Here is a 22,419-nt window from a genome sequence, read left to right as displayed (position 1 = left end):
TTGGAAGGCTATTGGGCAACGTGTTTTCTTAAAGCCTAACTCTTAGTTCCGCGGACTTCGTTTTCTTTTAAAATGGTTTGCTCTCTTATGGAGAGTTTCTCTCTCTCTCTCTCTCTCTCTCTCTCTCTCCCCCTACCTCTGCCATACTCTTTGTTTTCATTTCCCTGGCCTTGGACCCTGCTTTATTTTGAGAGCTGAAAATCCGAGGAGCTGATAGGGTGATTTGATTTGTGCTCTTAATGTGTACAGTTTCCTGGATTTGGTGACTTGGGTGTTAGCACGTTCTCTTTTTGATAGGGCGACTGCTGTCTTTTCTGGTTTCTCATTCTGTGTAATCAGTGCAGCCGGATAGAAAGAGGCAAGACAGTTAGCTGGACGGGCTGGGGGAGGGGAGGAGAACGGGACTCCAGGAGAGAATGGGGCGAGAGCTGATTTCCCAGTCTCTCTCAGAGATGACAATCCTGAGAATTATTGGCAATCTTGCACTGCATTAGAAATAAAAGGAGTGAATGAACACATTACAATTCTCAGGGCTTTTGCTCTATAGAAACTTATTGTCAGAATATGGACTTATTGCCAAGCGCCTGAAGCATCTTCATAATAAAAGACAGTAACCTTGATGAACCAATTATTAACAATGTATTACAGGAAGCTGAAGGGAATTATGATTGAGTAACCATAGGTTAGTGGTTGAATTTTAACACTTTTCCCACTGGTGAATGAGGACAGAGAGTGTATAGTAAGAAATGACTGTGTGTGTCAAGCAGGAATGGAGATTTCTTACTATCCTCTGTTTTTAATCCTATTTTGGAACTGATCTAGTGAGTCTGCTGGGGGTGGGGAGGGAGAAACATATGTAGTGAGTGAAAATTTGAAAAGAGAAGAAAGATTGCAGCTGGTAGGAAAGGCAGGAGTGTGGTGTGTGGAGGTTAAGGAGTGGCTGTGAAGTATACTTTATTTACAAGAACCTAAAGCCCAAGCCTGGGGGTGAAGGGCCAGCCGGGTGTCTTATACCTTCATTTAAACCCACAATCCTAAGTGCTGTAGGCTATGTAGTTTGAATAACTTAGTGGTTGAAATATTAATTTAGCACCTTATGTAAATTAAACAGGCATTGCAGTTGTAATTTGTAACCCTCCTTTAAATCCTGTGTTAAAAAAGGATTGAGCTTCCTTGAGAATAACCCTCTCACCCCACTACAACGAGTTTTGAAAATATGCGGCCATAGATTGTAATAATGAACTGTTGCTCTGTTTGAGAAGCGAGCCTAAGAACAGAAGTTTAAGGGAAAAAAAAAAAGACTTTTCCTGAATGTTTAGTTCTGAGGCAGAATAAATGGCCCTGCCTTAATTTGTTTCCAAGGCCATGGAGGGACTGTCAGGGGCTCTTTGGGGTCCTGACTGTATCCCGTGCAGCAGCGGCAGCTGTGTGAAGTTCATTCCCCTCCTCGTGGCCTTACCTACGCCTGTGTCTTGTGGTCCCTGAGTCATGACACTGCCTTGGAAATACGTTTTGGTGTTGTTCATTATTTGTTTCTTTTCAGTGCTTTCTCTTTGCGGATTCATTTGTATTTACAATATTGGGGGAAACGGGGAAGGATCTGTTTGTACGATTTTGTAGAATGAGAGAGGTTTACAGTTTTCCGAAGGCTTTTTTTTTTGCTTTTTTTCCTCCTTTTATTTCTTGGGGTCCCCAGGCATTCCTCCTGGTATTTCTTCGGGTTCCCAGAACTACATTTTCTTGAATAGTTTCTTGGCAGCTCTTTTTCCAGTGGATGTATGGCACTAGAACATGTTGATATTTACATGGAAGAGATAAGGTAAACTAGGCTCCTTAGAGCATTGGCTGGCAAACAATGCCAATTTGTGGGGCTATTGTAATATTTAGATACAGACTCAAAGAAGTTGTACTTAAGGGAATAATGTTTTAATAATTTAACAATCACAATCTTGGGGTAAAAGAGCCAACTGTATCATTTGTTGCTCCCCTCTCGAGCCCCCAATCAATTGAACATGACAACTGATTTATTTTGAACTCACCAGGGCTTGCCACCTCATTGGGTGTCATAATTTAAAGCCTCTTATATCCTAGAGATCTGAACTATAGCATTTTTTACTTTCACCCCCTGCCATTTGTTTTGAAATGAAGCAATAATTTGTTCCACCACCACTCTGAGTGGGAAATGGACAGGTTTGCCACAGACCCGTGTTTTATGTAGGTTGAAGGGGAGAATCTTGGAGAGTCTTCACCGGTCTTGTTTCTTTGGTACCATAGGTGTATTGACTGCATTCATTTGCAGGCCTACACCCAAACCCCTGCAGAGGGAACTGTCTGAATACCTTACCCTCTCCTGCGAATTCACCCTCCCTTAAGCTTCAGCCATAAAAAGCATCCCCCCCCCACACACACATACACAGCTACCTGAAGCGGTAGGAGTAGGGCATTTTCACATGTAAATGTGTCCAATTTGAATCTTCAGGTTTATTTTTTCATTTGCTTTGATATGCATATTTAATGCATTGCCCCAGGCTGGATCTCATTTGGTGAGTGCCAGTGCTGGGGTGAGGGGAGCCACTTCAGAAGGGCTGGGACAGCCTGTTGTTTCTCTGTTTTATCTGTTGGCCCACCATTCTGATCTACTGAGCTTCCTCCTGGTTTTATTTGCACATGAAATGTTGAGAGCATTTCAACTTATTGGCTATGAATAATGACAGCTAAAAAAGAATCTTACTTTAATTTGTGGTGCGCCAAGCTTTCTCTTGTGGAGGTGACAGTTTGTGACAGCTGTTTGACACCCCCAAACATATATACCTCTATCCTTACTAAGTGGTATCAAACTACCGTGTGTGCATGTGTGTGTGTGTGTGTGTGTGTGTGTGTGTGTGCATGCGTGCGTGTGTGTGTGTGTAGGGGTGGGCAAGAAGAGAGAATGAAAAAGAAAAATAAAAAATGAGTGTGTAATTTGGTGAGCTGAGAAACAAAGTAGAAGCATCAAGGGCAGCATATTAATTGCTAATATGGTTTTCAACTTTATTATTAAAGAACTTGGAAATAGAGACAGAAGTAATAGATATAAATATCTTCACATCAAGTATTATTGGCAGCCTTTTAAGAATGAATTTTTTGTGTACTATTCTTTGACAAATCATGCTTATTTTATATTCCGTGTCATATAAATATCTTGCTGTACTGTAGAAGTATTAAAGGAAGACAAGACAGACGGTCTTTACTTGATTCCTTACATTTAGTGAGATGAGATTTGTACATTTATTAATTAACACATGTGATGTGCATAACAAGAGGAAGTCTGAAATTAAATAGAAAACAAAATGTGCAACATTGGCTTTTATTGTGTTCAGTAAAGCATTTATAACAGTCATAATGAATGCTTATATATTTAATATTGTACTATATTTCACCTTACTTTCCTACTGTCATATAAAATAATGGTTATAGGTAGAAAATGTTATTACAATATTCTTTGGAATACTATAGAGAAAAAATATATATGATACTCAAAGCAAGGAAACAACTCTGTTTTCCAACTGCAGTTAATGTTGAGTTTCCCAGACATTCAGATTTATCATGATTAAAATAAACATGCCAAGAAAGCAATTTAAAAAAATTGTTTCATGCTTTTCCTAGTTTGCAGTATTTTTGTAATATCAGTAAAAGACACGTGCATTTGAATCATTTTAGGTCAAGTCTGTAGATCTAGTGCAAAAGAAATTTATATTTATGGTACAGATTTATCGTTAGATAAGGTTTAGATACATGAAATAATATATTCTATAAGCTAAGTTTATTTGTGTGACGTGCTTACAGTTTAACAGTTATGTTATTGTTCCTAGTTATTAGTCATAAAAAACAACATTTTGGTTTCTTTGGAATAATTAGAGGAAAGAAAATATAATGCCTGTGAGTGTGTCAAGTACCTTAAAATTGACTGGCTTTAGTAATATCCCTAATAAGAGAAAATTAGTTTTAATTTCTGTGCCATAATTTAAGAGTGGCTGTGCTTCTGTGTTCTTCTTCATGTCTGAATATATCAATTTGTTTATGTCTGTACTACTTTGAAGGAACCTGTTAGGTCAGGGAGAGAATCTCCAGGGTCTTGCTCTTGACAGAATATGGGCAAGTGCCTGGAGATAATTCTACACTACCTGAGAAATTAGAAGGGAGTGACACTGAGCAGTTCACGACCAAGTTGTTGGTCTGTTGGAGATCAAGACAGAAACAAGGTTTGATAGTAATATTAATAAAACGAACGATTAATTTCATGTGCTAGATTCTTATGTTGTTGTGTAAGATTAGATATTATGAGTGTTGTTTTCCAAAGCCTCTGGGGACCTGTTCCCATAGAGCTCCACCTCTGAGCTCTGCCTGGGGGCTGCCGGTTTCACCCTTTAGTGTTACTGCTGAGTTGCTGGTTGTTGGTAACTTTCCTGTTGATTTCTTATTGGTAATATTTATAGTATGTTTTCAAGGTAACTGTGATGATGAAATAAAATTCAACGTAGGTATACTTGGCAAACATATAGATGAAAATTCACTATCAGATTGAAATGGCATTATTTGAAGTCCTTTCTAAATTTGTTTTCACATTTTTTTCACATTGAATATTTTATGCACTATCCCACTGCAATCTGAAGTCATAGGAGGCTGTTTTGTTTTGTTGTTTTTGTACCCGTCCTGGGGCTTGAACTTAGGGTCTGGATGCTATCTTTGAGATTTTTTTGCTCAAGACTACTGCTCTATGACTTGAACCATAGTGCTCTATCACTTGAGCCATAGTTTCACTTCTGGTGCTTTTTTTTTTTTTTTTTGGTGGTGGTTAATTGAAGGTAAGAGTCTGGTGGATTTTCCTGATCTGGGTGGCTTTGAACTGTGATCCTCAGATCTCTGCCTCCTGAGTAGCTAGGATTACAGGCGTGAGCCACCGGGGTCTGGCTTCACAGGAGGTATTTTATAATGTGCCTTTGCACTACCAACACGTTCATGTCTTCTCTGGAAGTTATTCTGTTAAATGGAAGAATCGTTTGCAAAGGGTTTTTATAACTGAGATTTGCTCACACATTAATTCCTAAGTTTAACAAAGAGGTGCCTGTGGGAAGCTTATGGAGCCCTCGGCTTGTATACATTTTGAGGAGTTAGCCCAGGTTCTGAAGTACACACAGGTCCTGAGTTCTTATGCCAACTTCAGAATAACATTTATTTAAACAACACAATAACATTTTTAACTTTCATAGACTTGAACATTCCAGGATAGGAGTTTTCATCTCATTAAAAAAAATCACATTAGGGGAAAAACAAAGGAGGGGGTAACAATGCTCAATAGGAAATGAACTCATTACCTAACTCATGTAACTGTAACCCCTCTGTACAGTATCTTTACAATAAAAAATTATATATTTAAAAAGTCACATTGCAGCCCGGCGCTGGTGGCTCACACCTGTAATCCTAGCTACTCAGGAGGCTGAGATCTGAGGATCTCGGTTCAAAGCCAGCCCGGGCAGGAGAGACGGTGAGACTCCTATCTCCAATAAACCACCAGAAAACCGGAAGTGGCGCTGTGGCTCAAGTGGTAGAGTGCTCGCCTTGAGCTGAAGAGCTGAGGGACAGTGCCCAGGCCCAGAGTTCAAGCCCCATGGCCGACCAAAAAAAAAAAAAAAAGTTATATTGCTAATTAGGACTTAAACTATCATGACATCACAAGAAATAAGTAACAGTACTAGTCACATGTATTGATACCAATATGTTATCCTTTTACTGACTAAATTATTTTCCTATTTACTGTCAAGTCCATATCCTGGATTGCTTTTACTATTTCTTGCAAATAATACAATCTTTCACTTGAGTTCATATTCTAGAAAAATCTAACGGTTATGTTACATGTATAGTAGAAATAAGTGTAGTTGGCTGTGAGGATTGTTTTGTGTAGCGTCTTCATGTGAATGAGTGAAGGAAATGCGTCCCAGGAGAAATGGTGGCCCCAGGCCCTAGGTCAGTGAGAGGAGGGGCGTGGCCCGGAGTCTTCCTGCACACAGCCGCCTTGCCCCCTGCACTACACCTGCGCATGCGCAGTCCTCTTGGTGCTTGGGGTCCACGCCGAGCGTCAAAGCTTAGTCGGAGCGTGGGCCTGTTAGAATCTTCTGTTTTGTCCTTGAAGCTTAGTACACTTTACTTCCTCACTCTGTTTTTGTGTTCTTTTAGAAACTCTGACAGGGTTTACCCCAGTGACCCCAGGGAAAAATCATGCACTATATGAAATCACTTAAAATAGGGAAATAACCTACAGTTTCCTAGGATTTCCTAAAGCATTATCTTGTAGGCTGTACCCTCCCAGAAACGCCACCTTGGCTTTAAATGTGACAACTGCACAGTATTTGCACCCTCAACAAAAGAGGTGCACATAGACTTTCATTCCTCTGTCCAGACTCCCTTTTCCTCTTCACTGTTTTCTAGATTTAGCAGAATTCAATGACGGTGCTACATCAGTTTTTTTTTTTTTTTAACTTTCAAGGGAGAACACGCTGGCAGAATGGTATTTCCTAGGGAAAGCCGTGTCTAAATGAGGAACCGAGGAGAGCAGCCGCCTGCTCTCCTGTGGCCCCCCGACAAGCAGCTCTGCCCATATTGTCTCTGCTTTTATATTAATTACAACTTGCATTATCAGCTCGAGTCCGTGGCCCAGCAAATAGAAAGTACTGCCCCTGGAGACAGAGCTTCTTGTGTCTATTTTCCTTCCATTGTGCTTCACTCAGTATTCACTGCTTTGCTCCTGGTAACTCTTGTTCTTTAACACAATTACGTCACAGTAAGAAGTGTACCATATTTGACTCCCAATTATGGAAGCCACTGGGAATAGAAACATGCTCTCCTTGTGCCCTGGGGTTTCTTCTTGATACTTGTGCTGGAGAACAGGACACATGATGTGGAATGCACATACCTCTAGAGTCTGCACTCACACGCACAGAGATCATCTCTCTATTCTTCAACAGACGTCATGTGTTTTTACGTGATTTCGTATGCCATTTTGGTTTCAGGATTTACTAAACTCCTGAATCTAATTTGGCAGAAAGCCAGGCACTTATTCTTGAAGGATGTAAACTTGGAAACTCTCTAGGAAGAAAAGAAGGAGTGGTGATACAAACAAATATTCTAATTTGAAAATCCCAGCATTATGGGCAATGTTCTATGTTGTCCTTGTGGGTTACCTTTTTTTTTTTTTTTTTGCCAGTCATGGGGCTTAAACTCTGGGCTTGGGCACTGTCCCTCAGCTCTTCAGCTCAAGGCGAGCGCTCTACCGCTTGAGCCACAGCGCCACTTCTTGGTTTTCTGTTTTTTTTTTTGTTTTTTTTTTTTAATTGGAGATAGGAGTCTCACGGACTTTCCTGGCTTTGAACCATGATCTGGACTGGCTTTGAATTGTGATCCTCAGATCTCAGCCTCCTGAGTAGCTAGGATTATAGGCATGAGCCACTGGCGCCCGGCTTTGGTTACCATGTTTTTTGACCAAGGGAGGACCAACTTTTTTTCTACTGACCAGAGTCTCAGTGTGTCTGTATGTATGATGACATCACCATGTATAACCAAGTACAGACACCAGGGTAACTCCTCAGCCTTGAATCTATTCCTCCTGCCTTCTTTCAAGTTACATAGCTATCATGTGACGCTCCATAGTTCATCCCAGCCCACAACACAGAACATAACATCTGGTGATACTGTGGCAGTAGACGTGAGACTCTTCCAGAATAATGTTTTTGAGAGATGGAGAGAAGAGGAAAGAGATAGGGGAATGGTAGGCAAGAGAAGGAACATGAAAAAATTTGGGGACTAATATAACTTGTTTGGAGAAACCACTATTTTTTTCCTTTTTCTTTCTTTTTCTTTCTTTCTCTCTTCACTTCCCTCCCTCCCTCCCTCCCTCCCTTTCTTCCTACCTTCCTTCCTACCTTCCTTCCTACCTTCCTTCCTTCCTTCCTTCCTTCCTGGTTCTGGGGCTTGAACTCAGGGCCTGGAAGCTGTCCCTGAGCTCTACGCTCAAGGCTAGCACTCTACCACTTTGAGCCACAGCGCTGCTTCTACCACTTACTATGTATCTTTCTTTTCAACTGTGTGCTTTGGAGAACACCTTGAAGAGAACAGCAAGGAAGGAAATACACTGAATTATGAATTAAGGAATTGATGAGGCCTGCCTTTGAAACTTAGTACAGATTTGACTGGTAGGAGCAAACCAATGTTTGAGCAGGAGTCCTTAAAATCCCTGTATTGCCTACATAGAAAGACTCACTTGAGCTTCATGCGGACGATTATGTAATAGCTATTGGAAGACATTTGCCTTAAAACATAGTTGAGGTGTTAGTGGTTAATTATTGTAATTTTCACAAGGGGTAAGGAGCTTTTATAGCAGCCAGCTTAATAAAAAGCCTGCAGTGCATAAAATTAACATCACTTGCTGTGTACACTGAAAAGTTTAGCTTAGGTGAATTTACTGCAGTTAATACAAATACAGAGAAGGTTCTAGCCTGTGCTGTTACAGGACTACACTCATGCTATTACTCCCCCTCCCTCCTTTTCTTTCTTCCTCCCTCCATTCCTCCTTCTGTTCCTCTCCCTCCTCCTCCCCTCCCCCTCTTCCTCTCTTTCCTATAATTCTTCTAGCTCTTTATCAGATTACCATCCGGCAAAACAGCAGACAAGAAGAGACTGTATGGCTTGAAGAGCCCCAGCATTCTGTCTGCCATTAGCTTGAAACCATTGGAGTGTTTTCTAACTTAGATTAAAAAAAAAAAGAGATCATAGAAGTAACTTTGTCTGAATATAGACAATTAGAAGACTTGGTTTTATTTTATTCTACCCAGTTTCATTCCCTAATTTATTTCCTCTAGCATATCTTTATATTAAAGATGGATCCTGTACCATATTTAGAGTCACTAAATTTCTGCTCAGGGTTTTTGCTGATGGCAGGCTGTAGCATTTTTGATATGGATGTTGTTAATCCAGAGAGCTGTGGGTTGTGTTAAAAATCTATTGAAAATGCCAAATATTAATTTATAATCTCTGTGTTCCAAATATGAGTATTTTCTTACTTTTTCTCACCTTGTATTCCTGTTTTATTTTGATACTATTTTTTGTGTTATATGTATGTCACAGAGTTCATGTTCAGAAGAATGACAGGGTTGTATTTTTTTTCCTAATAAACTGTGTAATGGCAACTTGGCTAGATTATTTTCATTTGGTCATGAGGGTTGAGTGCTGCTTATATACTTGTAGGTCTGTCTGGATTGCTACAGGTTCTAGTAGGATACACGGCATATTTTGGGAGATTGACATTGCTTTACATTTTGGGTGCCCCAAAGAATTCCCTTTGCCAGTGGTCCAGTAGACTTCTCTGAAGCTGTTGTATACAGGTGGCAGGAGTACAGCTCTGGTCTCAGGTCTGCTGTATTTCATATGTGGTGTCTACCCTTCATTTCTGCCAGAGGAAATTCCATGTGTTGCTTCCCTTCGAGGGGTGCTGATAAAGTCCTTCCTGTACATTAGAATTCCTGTTTTCCTTAAGCAACAGCAGAGGATTGGAAGGATCAGGAAAGGGGAGAGGAAACAGGCAAAAAATATATTCAGCAAAGTATCATGAGCTATAACGTTCATTCTGCTTTGCATGTCCTTGGAAATAAGTAGTTTTCCCAGGAAAAAAAAATCACTACTCAGTGATTTAGAACTTCTGTGGTGCTTAAGAGAAAGTCTAGCTAGCTTACTAGATGGCAAGTAGCGCACATCTCTTTCATTTAAAAATTATTCGTGGCTGGGAAGGTGGCTCAGTGGTAGAGTGCTTGCCTCGCAGATGCTTGAGGCCCAGGGTTCGATTTCCTCAGCACCACATAAACAGAAAAAGCCAGAAGTGGTGCTGTGGCTCAAGTGGTAGAGCGCTCTCCTTGAGCTGAAGAGCTGAGGAACAGCACTCAGGCCCAGAGTTTAAGCCCCACGATTGAAAATTCGTGCAAATTATTATTTGCAAATTAAGTGGCGATTGATAATTTATTGGGTATCAATGTAATGATTAATATTGCATCAGCTGGTTACAGGATTAGCCGATGACGTTTTTTGGGAGCTTACACAGGTTATCCTAGGGCTGCACACGTGAAAAATGTGAAGAGCTGTCCCATATATTCTTCAGCCTGTGGTTTTTACTAAGGGAGGTGTTAGTTATATAGATATTAATGTTTTGAAATAGTTAGTATCCAGGAGCCTTGGGGACTGATTGGTGGGGGATGTGCCTTGATTAAGGTGTATCAGAAGTTTAAAAGATACTTTCAATATTTTCTTACTTAAAAACTGAACTTTATTGTGGTCTTCATTTGAATATGGTAAAATGCACCATTTACGTGCATATTTCAGTTAGCCTTAACAGATGTATACACCAAAGTGAGGGTTAATCGAGTTCTGGAGCTCCATTTTGTACCTGTAACTGAAAACAGCACCGTGTAACATGGCGTGCGTGTGTACCTACTTGTGCAAATACTAATAAGTACACGTTTTTGTCTCCCTTTGCTCCTCTCCTCTTGGCTCTTCATATACTGCGAAATGGTAACTGTGGGGAAATTCCTTGGCATCCTGGCACCAGAACCCTTCATCTTGGCGAGACCATGATGATGCGACCTCAACCCACTCAGCAGGCACCCCAGGACCCTCCAGTGGGGGCCACGCTTCCCAGAGTGGCGACAACAGCAGTGAGCAAGGTAAAGGGCAAGCGTCAACTTGTGCCTAGCAGGCATGACTCACATGGCTTGCGTGTTTTGTGGGGTCAGTACCTCCGCTTCTGGGTAAACAGGAGAAGGACAGGTAAGGACATACATCTGCTGTCATTCAGGAAGACAGTGTTTCTTCTTACTTTACTTAAAGAAAGAATACAATACGCTGTCAGTCACTAAATAGGAATTACAATAGTAATTGATTATTTCTGCCAGTTCTTTTACGAATTTGATTATCTACCCTCTACTCTGGTGTGTATAAGTAAATGGAAGGATGGACCTACTTTATTGCTGAAATTCAGTACTTTGAATTATAAGTAGAATATTTACTCATAATATCAAGCCACAAGAGTTCTGTGTAATCAATTATGCTCTAAAGGACAAATGATGTGAAAATGTGTTTGTAGATAGATACGGGGGGAGATTTTACATGCGGTCGCATCTTGGGATGATGGGTTCTGAAACTCCTTGGGGAGTGTTCCTTTTTCTGGTCAGCTGGCATGGTGACTTGGTCACAATTGCTAATATTTTGAATAACCAGCGGGCAGGAGGACAGCAGCTACAGATGTCAAGGAAGCCTGCTGCAAGTTGGGGTGGATTACTACCCTTGAAAGTCTACCTACTGCACAGAGAGCAATTGTACATTGGTGAGGATGCCTCCTCTATGGCTAAAATGATCATTTAAAGGAAGATGCACTATTGAGTGTGGGCCAGGAAAGTGTATAGATTTTACTTTTTAATATTTTACATTACGTGGTGTCTGATCTCATAGGTCAGTTTCATCTCTATTACAACTGTGTTTATGGGCACAGTGTTTAAGTGTTAGACAGGCTTTCACATAGAGGACAGCTTACCAGCTGGTAATGTCATTATGTCTGCCATGTTAAAAGGGCAGTTGGTGTAAGGAGAGCGACTTTCCTCACAGTTTGCGGCCAGGGATTTGGGGTGCGCAGATTTCCAGGAGAGACTAGGAAGATGCGCTTTCACTGACCACATCAAGAGCCCGGGGAAGCAAGCTGAGGCTGACACAGGGGTGTGAAGTCTGATGTGGCTGTAGAAGGACTTGCTTGTTGTTTTTATTGGGGGTTTGCATACTGCTTTTATTGCATCCGTTACAAACAAAACTCTAAGACACTGTGAAGGTAACTTGCACATAGATCCTGTGCACTGTATACAGTGCACACACTTAACCACACTTAACTGTGGATTCCTTGGTGTGTTTAAACCCAGAAGGTTTTGTATTGTTCCCCCCCCCCCCCCCCCCCCCCGCCCCCAAAAGGGACAAAAGGGTGAAATGTATCTATTAATAAAAACAAAACACCCTACACATAGTACAAAAGAGGAGAGAGGAGAGGCGGACTTACTGGCCTAATGAGGCCATCTTCCAGAGACTTCTTGTGTGTGAGGCTGTCTCTGACCTTTCACTTGCTCAGGAGCCCAGCTTCATTTTTCACATTCTTGCAATTACGTTAACGCTTCAAGCATTTCTGACTCCAAGTCAGCGAGCAACACCAGGCATAACTCAACACTGTGAGTTTTGCTCCTCTCTGTAGATTCATTAACAGGTCACCAAGGTCCCAACTGAAATTTAAAACTGACGGGTTCTGTTGGGTAGGCTGAGTTATGGCAAGAGGAGCCAGAGAGAAGAGGATGGGGACAGACACAGGAGGCTCCGCTCCTAACCCCAGCAAGCAAAGTGTGAATAGTTAACCCAGCAGCAAAGTGTGAAGTTTTATCGTTTTTGTTACTTAGTTGTTTTTTTTGTTTTGTTTTTTTGCTGGTGGGGGGCAGTGAGTTCAAGGAAGCAAAGAGCTGTGAGACTCAGATGGAAGCAGGGCACCGGCCTCTCAGAGTGGGAGAGTATAACCGCTTATCCCCATGTGGAAGGATTTGATCCCTAAAGGATTTTGTTCCTCTAATCATATCTCTGTGGGATTAAAGATGGACACGGTAGCTTTTGTGCACGGGCACTAGGAAGTCAGTCTTTTCACCACGTTAAAGCTTGAGAGAGACAACGTAGGCTTCCTGTGAAGGGAAGAGTGTTTGGGAAGTGCCCTCCCTGGTTTACCACATGTTTTGGTTAAAACATGGATAAGGATACTCTTGGTATTTTCACAGCAGAATAAAATCTGAAGACTAGACTTGGGTGGTATATTTTGTCATACTCCTGCTCCTCTTGGTCTCTTAAACATCTTTTCAAGATATTTTGACATTTCGTCCCACTGGATTGTCCAGAGTAGCTTTCCGTAGGAAAGATGAATTATCTGCTGCAGGGCAAAGTCAACAGCGACATTGACTGAAATCACGTATGCTTATCACAGGCTAAAGCTTAGGGTTGGTGCAGAACGGAAAACCTAGGAAGGAAATACTATGTTCTTTGTACTAAGTAGATTATAATGTTTCACTGAAAATTACGTTTGCAGTCTAGTAAAGAGTTTTTCTGCTTATTCAGAACTTATTAGCACAACAGGCATATGGAAAACTGTAAAATGATTCATTTTCAAAACAAATTATGATAAACAGAAAAAACAGGGATGAATTGTACTAAATACAATGTTTTCATACACATTTTAAATTAAATTTTAATAGCCATATGCTATAAAACAATACATGCATTTATGTTGCTTTATGATTTTTGAGGGTATTTTCACAATAATGATTCATACAAATCTTTACCTAAAAACACCTTGTTTTATGATCTGATAGGGAAAGAAACACAGTTTCACAGGTGAAAGGTCATCTTTTCCTCCTTAGGAAAAGATGCCAGAAACCGAAAGGAGGAAAATAAAAATAAATTAATTAAAATAGTGTAAGAAGTAAACTTTCTGGAATGTAGACACTGACTTTGCTACATCTCTCCAGTAGCACATTCTTCCTAGTGAATGATGTAAATATGAACCAGCCGTTTCATTCACTTGATTTCTGTTGGTAAAAGCAGCCAGGGGGAGGACGTTTGTCCTGTTGGCCACAGGAATGAGGAAGGAAAGCTGGTTTTTCAAGGCTAGAATTTGGGTTGGGATTCTGGGGAAGTCACCGGCACTCTTTGTGTCTGCTTTCCCATCGGAAAGTAAGGCTTGACAGGAAGGCGGGGACTCAGCCACAAGCTGCTCTGCATCTCAGTGTGTAGTTTTGCCAGACTGAAGACTAGGAAGCGGCCGCCTTGCTTCTAGAGCACCCTGAGAGGCTTACATGAAAGGCACAGTGTATGTACAAAGTATTATTATTATTGATGGGTGTGTGTAACTCCCATTACTGCTGATGGGAGTTACGCATGTGAATTGGCAGGAGAATATCCCCCTCAGTGTGTAGAGCACATGAAATTTACATTTTTTGCAGTGCTGTAATTGAGATGTTGACAAATTGGAGGATATTGATGAGCCTTTGTTTTAAGTATTTCGTGCCAAGTTTGTTTTATTTTTTCTGGTTTGAACAATGGTATGGGTTCAGCAGCAATGAATAAAAAGGGTAGACTAAAGATAACTTTGTATTTCAATATTTTGATGTGCCAATATGAAATAAATTGTCTTAGGCAAATGGAATATGCTGTTTTAATCATTAGCTATGCATGAAAGAAAAATTGATGTTGACATCTTTGCTGTAGAATCGTTGTAATGGGGCCTTCCTTACAATTCATTTTTGTAAAATTCATTTTGTACATTTTGCAGCAACTGAACAATCCCTGCACTGTGAATAGGCAGGCTTCCCAGAAATACCGAGACAGTTGGCCCAGTAACTGCTGAGCTCACACTGCACACCCCACACACGTTAACCATACTGTTGCCAGACCCAGCTCAGCTTCAGTACAGACACAGTCCACCCCAGGCCGCGTGGCCGCCGCGCCTCCCTTCTCAGCCCCCCAGCCCTCCACTGAGGGCTCTGTCTCCTACCCGGCCAGTCAGGCTAGGACTCCATGGACGGATTTCATGTAGTTCTAGATTTCATACAGTTCTGCAGCAGTCATGGGGTCGGAACCCACGAATTCTCCTCTAGGAGTGAATGCAAGTTCATAAGGCATACGGGACCCCTAAGACAGTAGTAGTACTACACTTTTGAGTTGGTAACACATGTTATAGTTTTAAATAGTGTTTCCCTCATCAAGATATCTTACTTAAATATTGAAAAGAAGGGTGAGGAATACCTCAAATCCACTTTCTGTGGGTCCTGCCTATGTTCTTCCGGGATTTCTTCCTCAGTCTAGGGAAAGTCTTGTCAACGCAAGTGGTGGCAATCTCTTTAAAATAACCCTAAATACAATGTGACAGGTGCCAGCTGGCATAATCTTTTGCTAGCTGCTTTTAACTTTTATTTTTCCTAGAGCTAAGTTCATCCCAAACTGGTCATTTACTGTTATGATAAATACAATGACATTTCTTTTTCTTCCTATCCTCCTAATTGTATCAAAATTTTTTCTGACACTATAATTGATCATGGAACATGACCACAGAAGAGGCTGCTGTATACAGAATATTAATAATGCATTTTCTTTCTCTTCCCCTCCAATAAAATAAAAAAAAAACTATCCTTCAATCATCAGAAAACACTCAAATAATTTTCTGTTGCTTTCTTCTGAACTTACTAGAGTAGTAACCATTAGAAATAAAATTAAACCCTTCTAATAAATGAATGGTCTAGGAACATGTAATGGTGCCCATAAATGCTTAAAAGCTTTCTATAATTGCTGTTAATTTTGAGTAATTTCTTCCTATATGTATCAACTTACTTTAGAAACCAGAGTTGGGATTTCTAGATTTTTTTTTTAACTTAGTCATGTAAAGGGTTGTCTCCTGATGGCAGTTAGAGTTTAATTTAGAGTAGTAATTAAACTTGAATACTGCCTCATGAACAAAAGATAAACAATAAACCAGCCTCATTCCCTGCTGTTTCATAGCTTTCTTTCACAGATGTTTTAGCCTGATTTCTACACAGTGAACTACCTAACATGGAGTTTTGTGGACAGAGGTTGAAATGGGTCCTTTTTCTCCTCCTCTTCCTCCTTCTCTTCCTCCTCCTTCTTTTGTAATTCTTTTTCTCCCTCAAAAGCAAAAATGTAGGGGATTTCTCAGTATTCAGATTTTTACAAACTCTGATAAAATACATACTTCATAAAGATGTATTTTAGGGATAATCATGGGTCTTTTTGTTAGATATTGCTTGCTGTTTTCCCTTAGAAACGAGTCTGGTCACAAATGTTTCTCACAGTGATGGAAGAACCACCCCTTCTTATTCAAGAATAAGTGAAGGAAAGACAGGCTTGATGGGGGGGGATTTTTTTTTTTCCTTTTGGCTCTTCTTCCAGCTTCCCATCCCCATGCATTCTACCTGCTACTAGCATTACTTAGGGGCTGTACTTTTCCCTAGGCTACTAGGGTGTCTCTGTCCAGTTCTAGATCCTTCCACTGTCAGCCATGATCTTTTGAATTGTCAGGTATGAGTGGGGCATTCAACGTAGAAGCCATGTTATTTTCACTGGGTGGGGTAATTACTGAAAGCTGAGAATAGCTGCACTAAGACAGAGGGATACTTTCATGATCCCATTAGCATAAGAGTGGGTAAATTATTCATGCCAAGTGAGGATCTATGGGGAAAAGTATAGTTAATGCACATAGTTTTTAAATGTATCCCTTTCTGCTCTGAGACTGAATTCTTGTTGGAATCAGTTCTCAGACATTTACGGGAAAGCTCTGGTGGCGTGTTAGATGCAGTTCATCTCTCTCTGTTTGCCGCGCTCTCAATGGAGACCATCTGGCAAAGATCCAAAAGGTGATTAAACAAAATGATCAGCTCTTGTTGCTGTGTTACATGTCCAATACTGTGGATTAAAAAACATGACCCACGACAGTCAAGCAAACGTCATGCCGCTCGCTCCCCCTTCCCCCTCCCTCTCAGTATAAGAATTCAGATGGTCCACAAATGTGCGTGCCATCTTTGTGTCCTTATGGCCCATAATCATGAGCAGGTTGTGCAAATGGTTCTCTCTGTAGCGCTGTCTGTTCCAGCAACAGAGAAGCATTTCATATTAATTGGGTCAGTCTAATATTCACATTGACATGGGGAAAATCACTAAAATTTATTCTTATAGAAGACAATGAATATGTGTACTTTCTGCCACGAGGGAAGTGAAATCTGACAACTGGCTTGTGCAACTGATTAATTTTCCCTGAAACTGGAGAAAATCAAAGCAGGAAAAACTGTCATTCTCCGCAAACAGTGCACAACCCTTTATAACCAGACAAAATGGACTAGGTGGGGGCTTTCGGGGAGCGTGTGGAAATGAGCCTTGGTGTGAACGCCATAATCAGGGATGAATTTACAGTGCCATTCGGGAAAGCCCTCCCTCCCCATAAACAAGCTGATAACCACAGGGAAGCGGACTCCCAATTAGCTCTTCCTTGCCTCGTGTGGATCCCGTGCTTCTGTATGCCCTCCTCAGGCTCCGACGTGTCACCACTGAGTCGGTGGTGTGTCTCACGTCAGATTCAGAAGTTTGCAAGTGAGATGTTTTTATTATGAGGAAATCCTGCTAGCAAGCACGATGAACTCAACCAGTCATTTTGAGCTTGAGCTCAGGTAAAAATGCCAGCACTTGCGACTGAGGGACAGATTTGCACCAAATGCCAAGCAGACACATAACTTGAACAAAACCAGACACTGCGGGGAAGTGGTTGAAGAGATACTGAGATGAAATCTTGCTATGAAATATAGGTGGATATTTACAACAATGCTGTTAATTGCTCCTCTGTCTCATTTGCAGAAGCCTGAACGGTGGTTTTGTTAAGGGGCCAGTGGAAGGCATGTTAGTTAAGGCATTCAAAACGAAAGACTATTACTCATTAGGTTGTCTGCTATTACACGTGACAAGGTGAGACTGGGGGAATTTTCCCTGACTGGTAAGATAGCACAGGGCACACTTCAGTGTTGATGTCAAGAGAGGGTAAGAATAAAAATTCTCAAAAACCACTTGAAAACATCATCGTTTCTTGTCAGCCCCCTTTCTAAGGGAGAGCCAAGCAGTAGGTAGGAGATGCAAAAGGGCTTAGCCGTCAAGGAGCGGAAGCGAAGTCCCCCGGAGTCTGTGCAGTGTGGCAGATGAAAGGGGCTAGAATCGCCTTGGGGGTCTTAAGGCTATTATAGGGCACCTCATGCTCTGTTATCACGCTGATTTCTCAATTGATTTTTGGCTGAACAGCACTTGCTGAATCCCTCCAGTGCATCTTTCACAGCCTTATGGTGCCATACATTGTGAGATACATGTGCTGGTTTTCTTCTTATTGTCCTGGTTCCCGAAGAATAGTCTGCACTGATAAGCGTGTTCCAGCCCCCTACTCCACCCACAGGGAGTTTCTCAGAATCCTTATTGTTTGCTTGTTTGTTTGGGGAGAGGGGTAGGGGAGGGTAATAGGAGAACTTTTTATTCATTCTCGCATGTTGACATCTGTTTTTAATTTGGCCTTGAAAAGTATTTTTTATGTCACAGCAGAAAAATCATATAAACCGCTTTAATCTGCTAAAAGTCATCCCTGTGTAGTTCTGAGCAGTTCACTACTTTCCCAGTGACAAGCACAAAAAGCAGCTATGGGGTTTCCTTGAAATCTAGCTCCTCATTAAAATGAAAGCAAACCACTTTCGCACCCCCGCTGTGCAATGGGAAAGTCTCTGAGCTTCCTGGAAAGCGGAGGCCTGGAGAGGGGAATCCTGAAAGGAGGCCCAGAGGGCCCAGAGGGCCTGCCGCCTGCCTGACCAAAGTTCTAGTTAGTCCTCCTGCTCCCAGGTTTGAGGCCAACACCCTGCTCTCTACATTTGTGCTTCTGCTGTGCTTCACATAACCCAACTATGGACCATTTTTAGTAAGTCTATTTAAAAAAAAAAATCTATAAACGGAAGCCACAAAAATTTCACTTTTTTTTTTTTTTCTTGTTGGTAGTGAAGCTTGAACTCTGGGCCTGGGCGCTGTCCCTCAGCTCTTCAGCTCAAGGCTAGCGCTCTACCACTTGAGCCACAGCACCACTTCTGATTTTCTGGTGGTTAATTGGAGATAAGAGTCTCACAGATGTTTCTGCCTGGGCTGGCTTTGAACCGAGATCTTCAGATCTCAGCCTCTTGAGTAGCTAGGATTACAGGTGTGAGCCACCGATACCCGCCTTTTTTTTTCTTTTAAAGATAGATAAATCAATCAGAATTTTGTATTCTGTGCTGTGTGCCTAGATATAAATGCTCTATTCAGAATGTATTTACTTATTTATCTATTAAAATTGTAATACCTCCTCTAGGGATACAATTCCTTGTGTCTTATGAACAGTTTGTTATGTTCATTACTGCTTTAATAATCAGTAGACCTGTTAGCTGAAACTTAGTTTTTTTTGGTTACAGATAGGCTCTTAAATTTTAAAATTGTCTCATTTGGCCTTTAATGTTGTCTTGAACTATGTACATATGTTCTGAATGTGGAGATGGGACTTCTTTTCATTATGCTATCGATGTAAGAGTATACAGACATATGTCTGTAAATGTAATGGTGAGTCTAATTAGGAAAATTGCTTAATGTGGCAAACAGTTTTCCATGATGAACTCAGGATCCATTTTGCCCGAATCCTCCTTAGGGTGCTATTAACCTTGGGGAGCGTCACTGGGTCTTCACACACGGGTGAGGGAGGCTGGAAGTAATTTTTGCCTTTTTGTTGATGTTCTACATATGTCCCCTAGTTTTCCATGGCTTGCGTTGAGGCAAGTATGATTATTTTTGGTGATGCGAGCAGAGCTTTGCAGTGAGCCCTTTCATCTTCATGAATTACTGGCTAAGATCTGGCATGGTGAGCCAGGAGACCCGACTGGTAAGGTCACGTTTTCATTGAAAAGGACCCAGACCTGGGAGACAGCCGTGGGGCCAAGGCCCAGTTTTACTGCAGCCTGCTGGCTTCAGCCTCTGCATCTGCAGAGTAAAGGGAAATCTACAGCTCAAAGTTGTCCTGAAGACTGTTACACAGATAGAGGCCTCCCCTGTGCACGTAGCATTGCGTGGAGCCAGGAACTGCTTTCCTCCTTTTTCTTCTCGGTCTCCATGATGTGTCTGACCTTGGGCACGGAGTTTTCAGACTTGTGCTCACCTGTAGCATTGGATCAAATCTAATATGCATAAGGCTCATTTTTTTTATATTTGTACACTTTTAGAACCTTGAGAAAGACTACTAGTTCTTCATAAGCTGTATAACAGGAACATTTTCTGTCCTTTGTTTATAATATGTAGTGAGATATCAGTATCTTTTTATTTCTTCTGTACTGGGTATTGAACTAGTGATTAAAATTTTTTTTTTTTGGTTCTTGCTTTTGCTTTAAGCGAGATCATTTTTTCTTTTCTTTTGTCTAGAAAAATAACTAAGATGAGAGTTTATGTTCCTAAATGGTAAAATGCTACAACACACATGTGGGAAATCTTAGTTGGTGGTGGTCATAGTATCAAAAAACTGTTTTATTCACTAGGCATTTTGAAAGCACAGACAACTTCTCCATTATCTTTTATCTAACTAGGATTCCTTTTGTTAGAATTTCTGTACTTCACAGGTAAAACAATAGCTCTCTCATTACAGAGTCAGACTCTGCCCTTTCCTGAAATGAATTCAAAATCATTCCAGAAAATTAATGATCAGGAAACGTACAGCTAAACATAGTAACTGAGTTCTAATTACTTAAAAGATCATTCATTCATTGAAGATATAGAGATGGTTAACTCTAGTCAAAACACCTCAACCTTAACCCTTTCTACCAGCTGTTGCCTACCATTTTTTTTTTTTCTTAGTTGAAAGATCTACAAAAGTAGACTGGGAGGGTAAAATTTAATATATTTTTTTTCAACCAACTAACATTTGTAACAAATGCCATCCAGTAAAATAAAACTTCCAGATTTTCTATGTACTAACTGAGAGTGATGAAGGAAAGTGACACCGCTCGGAAGCTTGAAGTCTCTCCCTCGTGGCTGTCCTTTTCTGACAGATTGCCACACCTGGAGACTGACATGTAGGGTCACATGCCTATCTGGGGGCGAGCATCTCAGTCTCTTGAGACCTCATCTCACTGAATGCATGCCATTTAAATTCAGTCTCCCAAGATCTTCATCTAGCAAGGCACTCTGGGGAAAAATATGGAAATCACATCGGACTTCTGTAACTTGTCATTTCCCAGGAGTTGGGGGGGCACACCATGGCAAGGGCATGGACAGCGCATGCCTGGCGCATTGTCAGCCGTGGGGGCATGGACTGAGAAGGTTTGCAGATGCAGAAGGCAGCCCGGTGTAAGAGACGGACAGCTGGGGACGCAGGTGGGTCTAAATCCTCTTCACTCTGCTATTTCTAAGTAGCAGTTTCTTAATCTGGAAAATGGGATAATGACCATCTCATAGGTTAGTTGCACAGTTAATACACATTGTACCGATTGGCTTTTTTTTTTTTCCTTTTGTGCCAATAGTGGGGCTTGAATTTAGGACCTCATGCTCTTGCTTAGCTTTTCCCACTCAAGGCTGGTGCTCTGCCACTTGAACCACACTTGCACTTCTGGCTTTTGCTGGTTAATTGGAGATAAGAGTCTCTTGGATTTGTTGGCTTTGAGCCTGAATCCTGAGAACCCTGCATTCTAAGTAGCTAAGATTATAGGCCACTGGTGCCCCAGCCATAGTGGCTTTTAAACAGTCTGTCTAGATGATGAATGGTGGAATGCAGAGACTCTCCTGGTCAAGTTATACTTTCAACAAGTGATTCAAGAATGTAAACAAACATGTATTCTTCTGATCTCGCATTCGACGTTCAGGTTGTAGAGTATTTCAGAAAAGGGAGTCATCAGTGCCCATGTGAAATATTTGTGGAAGACTGAATGAGTTAGCAAGGCCTCAGAGGGTTTTGATGGCCTTTGGTTGGTGGTGTTTTGTTTGTTTGTTTTTGGTCAGTTGTGGGTCTTGAACTCTGGGCCTGGGTGCTGTCTCTGAGCTTTTCAGCTCAAGGCTAGTATTGTGCCAGTTGAGCCACAGTGCCACTTTTGGTTTTCTGGTGGTTAAATGGAGATCAGAGTCTCACAGACGTGGCTGCCTGGGCTGGCTTTGAACCTTGATCCTCAGGTCTCAGCCTCCTGAGAAGGTAGGATTACAGGCATGAGTCACCGGTGCCCGGCTTGGTTGGTGTTTTTAAGATTTAATGACACAGGGAGATGTCAGGAGCGGTGAGTATAGCCACTGTAAAGGACCAGATGTGTGGAGCTGCTTGAGGTGTATGGCTCAATGATGAGGCTGAAGGAGGAGCTGTGTAGGGGTGGGGCTGGAGGGGAAAGTATGTGTGTGGGGTGGGGGGGTATGCTGTGCATGAAGATCCCTATTTACCATAGGAGTACATTTATACCTAATCTTCCAGAGTAGTGTTTGCCAAATTTAGCACCTAGCAACCTATCAATAGGGATTCCCAAACTGGGATTTCCAGAGAAAGCCTTGGGGATCTGAATTTTTAATCCATGCCCTAGGGAATCCCTGCTCTGAAATACAGTAAACCCCCTAAAGAAGGCTAAGCAAAAGGAGTTTATGGTAAACCATGCATTTTAAAATCAGCTGTTACTGAGTATGGAGTGAAAGAAGAATCAATACAGAGTCCAGAAGACAGGAGGATTGAACGAAGGCTGGACAAGTAGAGGTGGA

The 22,419-nt window shown here is 41.4% G+C and overlaps 1 protein-coding gene across 4 annotated transcripts in view; it reads left to right on the top strand.

Moving 5' to 3' along the window:
* Positions 1–22,419, top strand: part of Meis2 (Meis homeobox 2) — a 186,660-nt gene that overhangs the window by 4,614 nt on the left and 159,627 nt on the right. For all 4 annotated transcript variants that reach the window (XM_042687813.1, XM_042687812.1, XM_042687815.1 and 1 more), the window contains exon 7: positions 10,628–10,742. In XM_042687813.1, coding sequence (XP_042543747.1) covers positions 10,628–10,742 — 115 coding nt within the window. The remainder of the gene's footprint in view (positions 1–10,627; positions 10,743–22,419) is intronic.

This window comes from Dipodomys spectabilis, unplaced genomic scaffold, assembly GCF_019054845.1.
Source record: "Dipodomys spectabilis isolate Male_0828 unplaced genomic scaffold, ASM1905484v1 ptg000108l, whole genome shotgun sequence".
Classification (NCBI taxonomy): domain Eukaryota; kingdom Metazoa; phylum Chordata; class Mammalia; order Rodentia; family Heteromyidae; genus Dipodomys; species Dipodomys spectabilis.
The sequence above is the reverse complement of the archived record's forward strand: the minus strand, read 5'-3'. Positions and strand labels throughout refer to the sequence as shown.